Source organism: Crocodylus siamensis, chromosome 14, assembly GCF_052110815.1.
Source record: "Crocodylus siamensis isolate JL-2025a chromosome 14, ASM5211081v1, whole genome shotgun sequence".
NCBI lineage: Eukaryota > Metazoa > Chordata > Crocodylia > Crocodylidae > Crocodylus > Crocodylus siamensis.
In genome coordinates this window covers 1,590,717-1,605,597 of record NC_143408.1, presented here as the reverse complement: position 1 = coordinate 1,605,597, position 14,881 = coordinate 1,590,717, and the positions used below count along the sequence as shown (strand labels likewise).

At 51.4% G+C, this 14,881-nt stretch overlaps 1 protein-coding gene across 3 annotated transcripts in view; it reads right to left on the bottom strand.

Annotated features, from left to right (window-relative positions):
• CILP2 (cartilage intermediate layer protein 2) overlaps nucleotides 1-14,881 on the bottom strand; it is a 34,252-nt gene that overhangs the window by 16,639 nt on the left and 2,732 nt on the right. For 2 of the 3 annotated variants that reach the window (XM_090027776.1, XM_090027778.1), the window contains exon 2: nucleotides 14,443-14,568. In XM_090027776.1, the coding sequence (XP_089883902.1) occupies nucleotides 14,443-14,568 (126 nt within the window). The remainder of the gene's footprint in view (nucleotides 1-14,442; nucleotides 14,569-14,881) is intronic. The other variant, XM_090027777.1, reaches the window with a different exon arrangement.

The window sequence follows — 14,881 nt, the reverse complement described above, 5'->3', positions numbered from 1 at the left end:
TGTCCGTGTACACACACGATGGCCATAAACGTTGTAAGTTTCTAGACAAATGGAAGCGGTATACCAGAGATGATTTTAGCCCGCAGTTTCCCCTGGAGGGAACATTTGATTTAAGTAAAATTGTTCATCTCCGCAGAGACCTTGAGGTAGGAGGTAGTAATATACCACAGACTCAGTGGGACACTTTTTGATTGGTATGAAGAGGCTTTGAAAAGACATCAAGAATCTCAAGTTCGGAGTCTTAAGGACTCCCGAGAGAAACTGAAATCTCAGAAAAAAGAATTTAAAACAGAAAAGTGCACCACAAAGTGAACAGTTGTGCGCAATTGCTGTAGGTTGGCAGACTAAGCCGCTTGCAGAACTACTCACTCACCATCAATAGTACCATCAGCACCAACACAACTTGATCCACAAATAACAGAATGAATCTGCAGAAGATATAATTGCTTTTCTTAATGTGCCACCCCCATATCAGTCCTGGGCACAACCTGAACCTGAAGAAGTCCGAAGTAACCAAATAGGCTCTTCCGGCAGGATTAGCCCACCTGCCCCCGGGGCATGCCCATGTCCACCGAAGACATGGCATCTGTCTCCTGAAATCTCAACCCCCTCCTCTTGGTTACGGTCTGGTACCCAGTGTGGTCCAGCCCCTTCTTTAAAACCTAAAAAGGCTCAGCTTATGCCTTTACGCCAATGTCCAGGGCAAGGTCCAAATGGGGCAACTACAATCACAGTCCCTGTCCCCTGGGCCCCAGGAGATCTCCTAAACCTTGTTAAACAATTTCCCAACATCAGGGAGGAACCCCAGAAATTTAAAGATGAATTGGAAACTGTAATCCAATGTTATGATCCAGCCTGGGCAGATTTGAACCAATTAATGAGAAGTGCTCTGCCCTCTGAGGTCCGCAACCGCCTCATCGCACAGGTGACTCGGTCTCCCCAAGACCCCGGAATAGGAGATCATTTAACAGATGCCTGAAGATGCCTCCTTGAGGCTGTGCTTAAAATTTGCCCCAGGAAAACTGACTGGGCCAAAATACATCACTGTAAACAAAATACAGGAGAATCCCCAGCAGACACATGGACCGCTTGAAACTAGTATTTGAAAGACATTCTGGTATTGAAAATGCAGCTGCAACTGCCCCAGCAGCACTTGCTTCCGCTTTTGTCCACAGACTTCTTTCTAAAGTCCAGGAACGGTTGTGCACAAGTGCTGTAAGGTGGCAGACTCAGCCCCTTGCAGAACTGGGCACCACTGCAAATCACTGTACAACCTGCCAGGGAAAGAAAAAGGAATCCACGGAAACGAAGCTACTGTCGTTACAATTACAGACTTTAGGCAGGGACAGAAGCCGAGGTTTCCACTGAGGACAGTTCAGAGGCAGGAGGTGTGGTCGTGGGATGGGACGAGGAGGATTTCAGTCCCAAATTAATGACAGTTGTCATTATTGTGGCCAACCAGGACACTGCAAGGCTCAATGTCCTCGCCGGCCTGGCCAGCCGGGATGCCATTTAACCTGCTACCACCTCCTCTCACTCAATTCTGTCCTGAATCGGGCAGCCTCCTGTTAGGCCAGCCTGAGGAATAGTATCATCATCACAGCCCCGCTTCTCCCACTTAATCAAGATGATCCCTGCGTTTCCTGCGTGATAAATGGCATCTCTACAAAATGTTACCCTCCGAGCTGAAGAGTTTTCCACAACTCCCCTCTCCTCTGCTGTTGTAAACGCTGTAGGGATTTCAAATCCAGTAGTTCCTCACCCTGTTTCCCAACCATGGCATGTTTCTCTTGGTCCTGTTTCTGATCAGCATGCCTTTCTCCTTAGTCCTTGTTCTCCTGTTAATTTGTTAGGCAGAGATTTGCTTTATAAACTGGGCTGTACTATCTATTGCTCTCCTAATGGTGTTTATTTAGATGGCCCTGGTAATAAGGAGATAGCAGCACTTGCTGCTTTAGCTAGCTCACCTCCTGAGCCTGAGTTCCCTGACCTTTCTGTGTTGCAAGAAGAAATCATAAAAGCTGTCCCTCCGTTTCTCTGGTCCCAGCATGCTAATGAAGTAGGACAAATCCATACTGCCCAGCCTGTAAGAATTAGATTAAACCCAGCTAAGCCTTTACCCAAAGTTGCTCAATACCCTTTGCATCCAGAAGCTGAAGAAGGGATGCACCCTGTTATAACTGCCCTTTTAAAGCAAGGTATCATTGTCCCGACTAAGAGGCCTTGTTCTTCCTGTAAACAAAAAACAAAAAACAAAAAACAAAACCCGGAAAGAATACCTATCGCTTTGTACAAGACCTCCATGAGGTAAATTCTGCCGTTTTACCTACTTTTCCTGTTGTACCTAATCCAGCTACTGTCTTGGCCTGTAAAAAAAGCTTCCTCCTAAAGCTTGTTATTTTACGGCTGTTGACTTGTGTTCTGCATTTTTCTCTCTCCCTATTACACCCTGATCTCCAGTTTCTCTTTGCATTTACCTGTCAAGGACTTCATTATGCCCCAGGGCTATACTGAATCCCCTTCTCTTTTTTTTTTTTTCTTCAAATTCTGAAGCAAGATCTAGATGACATAATATTTAAAGAAAATTCTGTGCTTGTGCAATATGTTGATGATTTGGTCTTGGCACCTACCTCCCTTGAAGCCTGTAAACCTGATTCTTTAACTCTCCTCACCTCTCTTGCCCTAAAAGGCCATAAGGCATCTAAAGAAAAGCTACAACTTTGTCTTCCTCATGTCCACTATTTAGGTCATGATATTTCTGCTGGAGAACTGCTTTCCTCTTCCAGAATAGAAGCTATTCTTAAAATCCCTAGACCAACTACTGTGTCCCAAATGCGTACCTTCCTAGGCATGGCTGGCTACTGCCGTCAGTGGATACTTGGCTATGCCTCTATAGTCGAGCCATTGCAAAACCTGACTCCTGTTAATACCCCTGAGCCTTTACCCTGGACTTGAGATCGAAGCCGCTTTTGTCTCTGTTAAACAAGCTCTGTTGCAAGCTCCTGCCTTAGGCCTTCCCGATTTTATACTAAACTTTTTATTCTTTTTTGTCATGAAAAGGACAGATTTGCACTTGCAGTACTTACTCAGGCAGGTAGAGACAAGCACCGTCCCATTGCTTATTATAGCTCTGCTCTTGACCCAGGTGCAGCCGGATTTCCCCCATGTCTCCGTGCTGTAGCTGCAGCCGCCGTCACGGTTGAACTTTCCTCCACCCTTGTATTAGGTTCTCCCCTTCCTGTTGCTGTCCTACCTGCTGAAGCAGCCCTTTTACTAAAAACAACAACCCAACACCTTTCAAATGCTAGATTAACTAACTAAGTATGAAATCTTGCTTCTCGCTGCTGGAAATGTCACCCTGTCTAGGTACTCTGTTTTAAACCTGCTTCCCTGTTACCTACCCCTTCGGATGGTGAACCCCATGACTGCATTTTTGTTACTGCTCACCTATCAATGCCCTGCACTGATCTAAAGGACAACCCCTTGCAAAACCCAGATCTAGTAGTCTATGTTGATGGATCGTGTCAAAGAAACTCAAAAAGTTCCCTTGTTGCAGGATATGCAGCATGTTCCCAGTACGATGTTGTAGAAAGCCATCACTTACCTAATGTGTATTCAGCTCAAGTTGCTGAGCTTGTGGCCCTCACCAGGGCTTGCACCCCGGCCTCTGGTGCCTCTGTTAATATTTACACTGATTCTTGCTATGCTTTTGGTATTGTCCACGGTTATAGTTAACTTTGGAAACAAAGAGGCTTCCTCACTTCAGGAGGTGCCAAGATTAGTAATGGTCCACACGTTAATGGCCTTGTTAAATGCTTTACAATTACCTTCTGCTTTTGCTATTATTAAATGCCAAGCTCACCAGAAACCTTATGATGATGTTACACGTGGGAACGCTCTGGCAGACTCCGCTGCCAAAGCTGCGGCTATTTCCACTCCTCAGGCCACGCCTGTGTTTTGTCTATTCCGACTGACCCGTCTCCATTGGCAAGTCTTCACGACGTTGCCCTCCTCCAAGATCAGGCTCCAGAACCAGAGAAACACACGTGGAGACGGGCTGGGTCTTTGTTACACCCTGACCATTTGTGGTGCTCCCCGGACCGCCTGGTGGCCCCTTGGTCCTTCTTCCTCGTCTTGCTCGCATACACTGTGGCGTGACACATGTGACCAAAGGGGGATGATAGAAGCGGTGAAGCTTGATTGGTTTGCTCCAACTTTTCCATCTGTGGCTCAACAGTACTGCCACACCTGTCCTGTTTGCCAAGCCCGTAATGTGGGAAAGCCTGTAAAAACAGAGAAGGCAGCACATCCCCCACCTTGGAGACCCTTTGTAAATTTACAATTAGATTTTATTCCAATGCAGAAATGTGATTCTTAGGAATATGTTCTTGTTCTTGTATTGTATTGTTATTGTAGAAGCCTACCCATGTGCAAAAGCTGACACCATCACTGTAAGCAAAAAGTTGCTCAGAGACTTTATTCCAAGGTTTGGTATTCCTTTATCCCTGAACTCTGAGAGAGGAACTCATTTTACTGGACAGATAATGAAAGAAGTCTGCAAAGTCCTGCAGATCCAACAGGACTTCCATTGCCCATCCCATCCACAGGCCGCGGGCCAAGTGGAACGCCAAAATGGCATTCTGAAAAATAAACGGGCCAAAATTTGTGCTGAGACTCACCTAAAATGGCCAGATGCACTTCCCATAGCCCTTATGAGTATGAGATCTACTGCCAACCAAAAGACTGGGCTTAGCCCACATGAAAGTCTAATGGGAAGACCCATGAGGCTCCCGCCTTGCCACCTGTTGCCTCCCACTTTTGCGATATACATTCACTTCATGATACCATTCTGGACTATAGTAAGGCACTAATGAAGTGTGTTACGGCTTTTCACTCACAGGTACGGGCAGCCCTTCCCAAAGAACCAGATGAGCCATGCCATTTTATCCTGCCTGGAGACTGGGTCCATGTAAAAGCCCATCAATGAAAGTCATTGCTGAAACTGGCCAAGTTTGCTAACGACACCAAACTTTGGGGCAAAGCATCCACACCAGAGGACAGGCGGGTGATCCAGGCTGACCTGGACAAGCTCAGCAAATGGGCGGACGAGAACCTGTTGGTGTTTAACACCGAAAAATGCAAGGTTCTCCACCTTGGGAGGAAAAACCTGCAGCACCCTTATAGGCTCGGCAGTGCTACGTTGGATAGCACTACAAAAGAAAAAGACTTGGGGGTCATCATTGACCACAAGATGAACATGAGCCTGCAATGCGATGCTGCGGCTAGTAAAGCGACCAAAACGCTGGCTTGCATCCATAGATGCTTCTCGAGCAAATCCCGGGACGTCATTCTCCCCTTGTACTCGGCCTTGGTGAGGCTGCAGCTGGAGTACGGTGTCCAGTTTTGGGCTCCACAGTTCAAAAAGGATGTGGAGAAGCTTGAGAGAGTCCAGAGGAGAGCCACGCGCATGATCAGAGGTCAGGAAAACAGACCTTACAATGACAGGCTGAGAGCCATGGGACTCTTTAGGCTGTAAAAGCGCAGGCTCGGGGTGACCTGATGGCCACCTATAAGTTTATCAGGGGTGACCACCAGGATCTGGGGGAACGTCTGTTCACCAGAGCGCCCCAAGGGATGACGAGGTCGAACGGTCACAAACTCCTGCAAGACCGTTTCAGGCTGGACATAAGGAAGAACTTCTTCACTGTCCGAGCCCCCAAGGTCTGGAATAGACTGCACCCGGAGGCCATTCAAGCACCCACTTTAAACACCTTCAAGACACATTTGGATGCTTATCTGGCTGGGATCCTTTGACCCCAGCTGACCTCCTGCCCCTGGGGTGGGGGGCTGGATTCAGTGATCCTCCAGGGTCCCTTCCAGCCGTAATGTCTATGAAATCTATGAAATAATTTCTCATATAGCAAAGATCTGGTTTCTTGTGGATCTACCTCTGTGAAAACTGCATTGATAATCCCCTAAATTTTCTTCTATATTTTTTGCAGTAAGATGTATGATAATATTTTACATGCAACTGGGAGCAGAGCTGTCTTTCTCCAGCTTCTGTACTCTGCTTTGTTATAACTTGGGCATGTAATGGCCTCTTTCCATTCATCCAATCTCTCTCTCTCAGATTAACAGATCAGTTTTATGGATTGTCCCAGCTAGCCAAAGTCATCCTCCTTCAATGAGTTCAGGCCGAATGCTGTTACTCCCCAATGGTTTCTATTCTTTAGGTGCTAACGGCCTTCCAAGACGTCACCCCAAACCAGAGACTCTCTCAGGTTCAGCTGCATCGGACGTGGCGCTGCCCCGCGCTTCCCCCGGCTCCTCGCGGCTCAGATGCTCCTCAGTCTTGCTGCCATTACTGTAACTCGACCCTTTTCCACGAGAAACTTCCCTGGTTCATCCTTATCTTGCTAACCTTACTCTAAAACCCCTTTTCCTGCCGTACCTCCTCAGGAAGTCCCTCATTTCCCCCCATTATCCTTCTTCTTCCAAATCATCCAGCGGCTTTCTGTAATAATCTCTTCTGATGACTTCACCAGTTCCTGTTCTCGTCCTTGCAGAGCTGCACGTGCGGTAATATTTCTGTTGGTCTACAAGCCTTTTTCCCTCATTGCTTTCCTGGTCTCCGCGGCCTCCTTAAACCAGGGCTGTCTTCATCTCCCTTTGACTTTTTCCCCAAGACTTTCGCTGCAGCTTCTTTAACACTTTTTTCATGATTTCCCAATGTCTGTTGCCATCTTTCCCGCTTTCTCTGGCTGCCAACATTTCAAGCTGATATTTCTTCATAACAAATGGTGTCTTCAGTTTTTCAGGATTAACATTGGTCCCCTGATCCTTATCGCCTTTGGCTGTGCTAGTTCTTGATCCTGGCTTCTTGGTCCTAACTAGAAGGTGAACTTAAAGATCTAAAATACACTGACCCCTTAGCAGGCATCCACGGATGCCACTAAAGGTGGATTGGGAGTGTGGCAGGAAGCCACCTTTGTTTCTCCCCAAAATCTCTGCTTGGTGACAAGTTGATTAGGATGGGCCAGCAGAGGAGACACCCCTTTACCCTCTCTCTTTAGGTAACCTGAACTGGCTGCAGTCCTGAGGGAGGGGGGACCTCCTCCCTCTGCCCACGTGACTGGTATCACCTACCTGGGTGAGGGGTTTCTACCTGGTGGGCTGGAGTCTGCCCGGCAACTAGTGATGTATGTCAAATTGGTTGGCTGACAGCCAACCGAGGCTGGCCTCCATTGGACCAGGTGAACAAGGTTACAGGGGCTATATAAATCAAGGCTGCCCAGGAGGAGGGGGCAGCAGCCATGTGGGGGACTCGGGCATGGAGAGGAGGGTGACCATCTGAAACGGGCTGTCTCTCCCATAGCTCATGAGCAAGGAACGGCCTGCCTCCAGAGGGGATTTCCAACAGCCTCTGGATGGTGCTTGTGAATAAGCCACTCGAGAGCCAGGTAGATATCTAGCTGGCAGTAACTCAGATGTGTGATCAAAAGGCTACCTCAGCCAGACTGTTTTGCTCAATGGGATTTCTATGATATCGCTCTATCTTGTACCCTATTTTCACCCTACCCCTGTAATCAGTGAAGTTCTCCTTTGTGACCAGTGTAGGAGGCTTCTTGAGGGGTGGGTCTAAATTATGCCTAAGAGACCCCTTAAGTCTGTGGACTAAGGGAGACTTTCCTTTTTGGCCCCCGACTTGGGGAAGTGCCCCAAGGGCCTGTACTGGGTCAAGTACCCATAAGACTTTAGGCCTGTGTTTCCCTAAGGACACAGGGCCGAGACAGTCCCTTCTCAGGGTGGTGGCAGCTACGTTCCCCCCAGGCTAGTGAGTGTGCTCCAGGAAGGGGGTCGGATGGATGCAAGGTGCCCCAGGGAGGTGGGGGTTTAACGCAGGAGCGCCCCCTACTGGCCCGTGACAGGGAGCAGCGCTATTACAGTGTCTGGGAGCCAGTCTTGTGTGCAGCCAGGGCTGAGTTGGCTGCAGAGAAATTGTATGCCGAAATTTGAACAGAGACCATTGGACAGGCTTATGGATGCACAAGATGTCATGACTTTATGACCAGATATTCACGGCGCTGGGCTGGAATATCCAAAAGAGGACTTGGAGATGGTGGGAAAGCAGGGCTGGCAGGGTCCTCAGGATGTCATGTCTAGTCCAGCCCTTGCTCCAGGCAGGATCGGCCCAGCCAAGGGTCTGTCTAAGCTGCTTCTGAACCTTGTTCCAGGGATGGAGGTTTTGCAGCCTCTCTGGGCAGCCTGTCCCATGGCTGGATCACCCTCAGAGTCAGACAGTGTCTCCCAGCCCCTGGTCTAAATTCCCACTGCTTGCCTTGGTAGAATTTGTTGGTGCCACATGCTCTTCTCCAGACTAAATATCCCTCAGTGTTCAGCTTCTTTCGTAAGCCAAGCTTCCCGAGACCTGAATAATTTTTGCAGCTCTGCACTGGACTCTTTTTCCAAGCTGTCCACCTTTTTTTTTTTAAATCTGGGGCCCAAAACTGGATGCAGGACCCCAGGTCTCTCCACTGCTGAACAGAGCGGAAGAAACACTTCCCTTGATTGCAAGTGACACTTCTATTAATACAACCCCGTTTGCTGTTGGGGTTTTGGCAACAAGAACACACTGCTGGCTCATATTGTGCTTATGGTTTACTATAACCAACCCCCAGGTCCTTCTCTGGAGTATTGCAGCACAGCCAGTTGCTCCTCAGTCTGTATTTGTACCTGCAATTCTGCTGTCCCAAGTGCAAAGCCTTGCACTTGTTGGGTCTCATCTGGTTGGTTGTGGATTGTTTTTTCCAGCTTACCCAGGTCATCCTGGATCCCAGCCCGACCCTGCGGAGTCTGCAACTCCACCCAACTCGGTGTTATCAGCACATTTGTGAAGTGTGCACTCGGTCCCATTGTCCAATTCATTAATGAAAATATTAATACCCTACCCAAGGCAGACCCCTGGGGAACCCCACTTGATACCTCCTCCTAACTAGTACTGACTACTCCATTGAATGCAATGATGCCGGCCACATTTGCGTCCACCTTACAAATGCTTTCATCTAGTCTGTATTTCCTGGATGCAAATGTTGTAGGAAACTGTGTTGAAAGCCTTGTTCTACTCCCATCCACAGACTCCGTCACCTTATCATAGATGGAAATAAGGTTGGTCAGGCATGAAATGCTGCAGCGGCTACATGTAAGATTGCAGAAGTGTGATAATCCTATGACCCCAGCTGACTTCCTGCCCCTGGGGCAGAGGGCTGGACTCGATGATCTTTCGAGGTCCCTTCCAGCCCCAATGTCTATGAAATGACCCCGGCCTTACAACCTGAACATCACTTAATGATAGCAGACGTGCTTTCAAGAGCATGCCGCCCATCAAAGAGTCCACAGCTTGACTGATCTGGACCAAAATCCATAAGCGTGAAAATGAACAAAGCCTCATGCAATGCATCTCCAGGTACTTGAGATGAGCTGGTGATGGAAACGGCCAAAGACGATACAAGCAGTACGTGAACAAGGAAAAAAAAATCTGTTTCCCCCTGCATATTCGCAACGTTAAAAATGAGCTGCCAGGGATCTCACAAGTTGCTCATAAACAGTACAGAGATTGATTGCAATGTGTGCCGTGGCGAGAGAGAGGCACATTTTGAATGAATACGTGAAGGGCATCTGGGAATGACCAAGTGATGAGCAGAGCCAGAGATGTCTTTTGGCCCTGGATAAATAGTGACCTTGAGGATGGGGTGACGGGGTGCCCAGCCAGAACAACCAACAATGCCTCATGAGCGACTTGCTCTTCCATGGGGCAAAGTAGGAATCGACCTGTTGGGAAGATGTGACAAGGGGCTGTGGCAGAAAGCCACCTTGTTTCTCCCCAAAATCTCTGCCCTGTGTCACTGTGACTAAAATCTCTGAGCAGCAACCATTTGATTAGGGTGGGCCCAGCAGGCAGGGGACCCCACCCTGGCCGGTCTCTTTAGGTAACTTGAACTGGCTGCAGTCCTGAGGGGGGGGGACCTGCTCCCTCTGCCCACGCGACTGGCATCAATGACCTGGGTGGGGGGTTTCGACCTGGGGAGCTGGGATCTGCCCGGTAACAGGTGATGCATTTCAAATTGGTTGGCTGACCTCCACTGGCCCAGGTGAATGAGGTCACGGGGGCTATATAGGTTGGGGGGGAAGGAGGCTCGCTCTTCTCTCTTCGGCCATGAGGGGAAGCAGCAGCAAAGCAGGGGAGACAGAGGAGCCTTGCCATCGGAACCTAGCTCTCTCTCTCACCCCCAGACTCCAGAGGGGAAACTGGAGACCTCTGGAAGATGCGTGTGAGTGAGCTACTCAGTCGGATTAGATATCTAGCTGGCAGTAACACAGATGCGTGATCAAAAGGCTACCTCAGCCACACTGTTTGCTCTCTAGGATTTCTAAGATATTACTCAACCCTGTACCCTAGTTTCCCCTAGCCCTTGTAAACAATAAAGTTCTCCTTTTTGACTGGTGTGGGAGACTTCTTAAGGGGTGGGTCTAAGTTACGCCTAAGAGACCCCTTAGGTCTGCAGACTAAGGGAGACTGTACTTTTTGCCCCCTTGACTTGGGGAAGTGCCCCAAGTGCCTGTACCGGGTCGGGTACCTGTCGGACTATTAGGCCTGTGTTTCCCCGAGGACACAGGGCCAAGACAGTCCCTTCTCGGGGTGGTGGCGGCACGTTACCCCCAGACTAGTGAGCGTGCTCCGGGAGAGGGGTCGGCCGAGCATCAGGCGCCCCAGGGAGGCATTCGGAGCCTGGCAGGGGGTCGGGCGCAGGGGGGTGGGCGGCTCAACGCAGGAGTGCCCCCTACTGGCCTGCCACACGTGATGGCAGTGGTGGGATACGAATACCCAGCTGTTTTACCTAGGTGGGATCCCTGCACCCACCACATGTGGTGGCAGGGGAGGGATCTGAATACCTTGCAGCTTTACAGGCATAATTTGGGAAGAGTAATAGAGTCACTGAAATCCCTTGAGCAAACAATTTCTAATTTGGCATCGGGTCGACTGGATAGTGTAGATAGCCAGGATGGCGGAGCAGTACACTGAAAAGACCGTGCCTGAACTGAAAGAGCTGGCGAAAGAGAGAGGTCTTCATGTGAAGAAAGGGCTAAAGAAGGAGGAACTGATTAAACTCCTGTGTGACAATGACTCAGCCATAGAGCAACCTCCACACACGCCAACTCCTGAGTCCTCCCCAGAATCACAGCGCCGCACGCCAAGTTCGCAGTCCTCAGGGAAATCAACCCCTCCGGAGGAGCGAAAGGGCAAGCTCAGGTATGAGCTGGAGCTGAAAAGGATGGAGATGGAGGCCCAGTGTGGAAAGACACAGCTGGAGAAGGCAGAGATGGAGATGGAGATGGAGATGGAGGCCCAGCGTGAGCACGTGAAGACTCAGCTGGAGCTGAAAAGGACGGAGCAGGAGGAGAAAAGGATGGAGCGGGAGGCCCAGCATGAAGAGGCCCAGCACAAGCACGCTTGTCTCCATACCTCTGTGAAGCTACGGCTCCAAGCTTTTAAAGGAGGGGGGGAAGTGTGGCAGAAAGCCACCTTGTTTCTCCCCAAAATCTCTGCCCTGTGTCACTGTGACTAAAATCTCTGAGCAGCAACCATTTGATTAGATGGGCCAGCACGGAGGGGACCGCACCCTGGCCGGTCTCTGTAGGTAACTTGAACTGGCTGCAGTCCTGAGGGGGGGGGACCTGCTCCCTCTGCCCACGCGACTGGCATCAATGACCTGGGTGGGGGGTTTCTACCTGGGGAGCTGGGATCTGCCCGGTAACAGGTGATGCATTTCAAATTGGTTGGCTGACAGCCAACTGGGGCTGACCGCCACTGGCCCAGGTGAGTGAGGTCAGGGGGGCTGTATAGGTTGGGGGGGGAGGAGGCTCGTGCTTCTCTCTTGGGCCATGAGGGGAAGCAGCAGCAAAGCAGGGGAGACAGAGGAGCCTTGCCATCGGGACCGAGCTCTCTCTCACCCCCAGACTCCAGAGGGGAAACTGGAGAGCTCTGGAAGATGCTTGTGAGGAAGCTACTCAATCGGATTAGATATTTAGCAGGCAGTAACACAGATGCGTGATCAAAAGGCTACCTCAGCCACACTGTTTGCTCTCTAGGATTTCTAAGATATTGCTCAACCCTGTACCCTAGTTTCCCCTACCCCTGTAATCAATAAAGTTCTCCTTTTTGACTGGTATGGGAGACTTATTGAGGGGTGGGTCTAAGTTACGCCTAAGAGACCCCTTAGGTCTGCGGACTAAGGGAGACTTTACTCTTTGCCCCCTGACTTGGGGAAGTGCCCCAAGTGCCTGTACCGGGTCGAGTACCCGTCGGACTATTAGGCCTGTGTTTTCCCGAGGACACAGGGCCAAGACAGTCCCTTCTCGGGGTGGTGGCGGCACGTTACCCCCAGGCTAGCGAGCGTGCTCCGGGAGAGGGGCCGGCCGAGCATCAGGCGCCCCAGGGAGGCATTCGGCACCTGGCAGGGGGTCGGGCGCAGGGGGGTGGGCGGCTCAACGCAGGAGCGCCCCCTACTGGCCCGCCACAGGGGCCACTTACATTTCCTAGGAGCAGCGGTGCCTGAGGTACCCCAGCGACACCAGCCGTCTGGCGTACAGCAGCTGCGTTTGCGTGCCGTGGTGTCCCAAGAGCTGGAATTACTGGCCATGGGCCGCGGTTCAAACCCGGGAATTTTGAGACTTGGCTCAAGCGTATCACTAGCGTCGTGAGACCATCCATCCCCAAACATCCCCAGTGCAACGGACCGGCACAAAGCGAAGAACCTGCTTAACAAAGCAAGGGGGGAAGAGGATCTCTGCTTGGCACCACCCCGCTACGGCCCTGTGATGTGGAGAGTCGCGCACAGGACTTCGCTACAATGTGTGTGTAAACTCGCTCCCTGACACGGGTCCAAAATGAAGGTGCCAAATCATCTGTGATGATGCGGAAAGGACCGGGCAAGTACAGTCAGATGCAGAGTTGCTGCAAAGGGATAAGACCTCTTTCACTGTCAAATATGATGCAGTGCAACCTTGGCCAGACGGACATTGGCCAGTTAAAGCTGTGCTAACCAAAAAGGAGAGATCACAAATGAAGGCATCACAAGCATCTGCTCAAAATCCCTGACCATGAGGATGTGAACAAAACTGGACCAGAGACACCAGCTGACACTCATTTACGAGACCCACAACCTGACCTGGGGGCACACTGAAATATGGACAAGGATAAAGGGGGCTGGTGATGCAGTAAAGCTGGAAGATTGCTGACATGGCCAAAGAGACTGATGGAAAGGTGACGGTCTGAGTCTGCGAGGGTGGCTGCTGTCTGAAAAGCATTCGTTCAGTCTGACATTTTATAAAAAGGGGAAGGTGTGACACAGAGAAAGTGCTCCCGGGAGCATGGGGTCTCCAGGTACCCCAGAGACAGTCTGGCTGGGGCTGGCGTGGCAGACCCCAGACCATCGCAAGGGCAGTAGCGAGACCATTGCCTCTGTGCTGCCTATAGCTCTGTATGGCTATTCCCAGGTAAAACAGAGCCATTGCAGACCTCCAGCCTCATCAAGTCCCTCATCCCCCAGCACAGGCTGCAGCAAATGGGGATGAGGGACAGGGCAGGTCTGCTGGCCCCCTTGCAGAGACTCATGGACCCCATGGGTCTGCACGGGGCATCTCTGGGGCCCATGCTAGTATTGGATCAGGGTGCTTTTAATTCTTGCTGGTACCTGGGAGGCAGTGGAGCACCCAGCCAGGTCTGGCTAGCCAACGTGCCAGCCCAGCAAGCCCTCCTGCACTCCAGGGAGCTTGTCTGATGCCCCTGCCAGCCGCCTCCCTCTGACACCCCCAGCCCAGCTCGTGCCGCTGCCTCGGTCCAGTTCGGGCTGCCACCGGCACACGTGCACGCAGCGATCGCTCTGGGGCAGGGAGCGGGACTCCACTTGGTGTGGCCAGACCACCCCCTCTCCCAGCACCCTGGGGTCCCCGTCTCGAGGTGCAAATGCAGCTCAAGTGATGCATTCAGACAGCTCTTCCAGGGCCCCTTGCAGCACAGACGGCTCCAGGGAGCAGTGTCCACCTGGGCACCCACATGCACGGAGCGGTGGGGCTTTCCACCGGGGCAGGGACTGTCCCTGCAGACGGGGAGCCCCCAAGGGTTTCAGAGCTGGGTTTTAAGTTCAATTGTTTAAATACATAAAGGTTAAATTGAGAGGGGCAGGGGTAGGAGGGAGCTGGTGTCCCTCAGTCCCCTGCTCTCCCAACCCCACGCAGCCCTGCTGGTGCCCCCAGCCCCGGGGCTCCTCAGATGCTTCTTGGTGCCCACTCGCTCCCCTGGCCAGGATGCCTAGTGACTCCGTAGCAGGGCCAGGCCCGGACCCGCCACATCGTGCCAGCATCTCCAAGGTGTGGGGGGGTTACCTGCTGTGTCCATGTCAGGACTAGTCCCGTTGGGCACCTTTTTCCTGTGCTTTCCCAGTGGCTTGGTCTTGGTCTTGGTCTTGGTCTTGGTCTTGGCCAGGTGAGAGTCGTTCTCCTCGGGCTCTGCTGAAGGAAGTAGAGTGCAAAAGCATCAGCTGTTTCCCCCCATGCTGCACCCTGCCCCCCCTTTCCCTCTCCCCCTCCCAAAATCTGATCACCAGGCGAGAAGGGCCTGGCCTTGGGGGCTTTATCAAGCCAGGAGCACAAATGCTAAGCCTCTGGATAAAAGCAGGGCCTGGGAAGATGTGGTTGCAGGATCCCAGGTGCGGCACTCAAATCCAGACAAGCAATTGCATCTGTAGCATGAGCCGACCAGCCCCAGCACCAGCCCCCCGGGAGCTCGGCCACAGCCGCGATGCAGCCTCAGCCCCCAGGATGG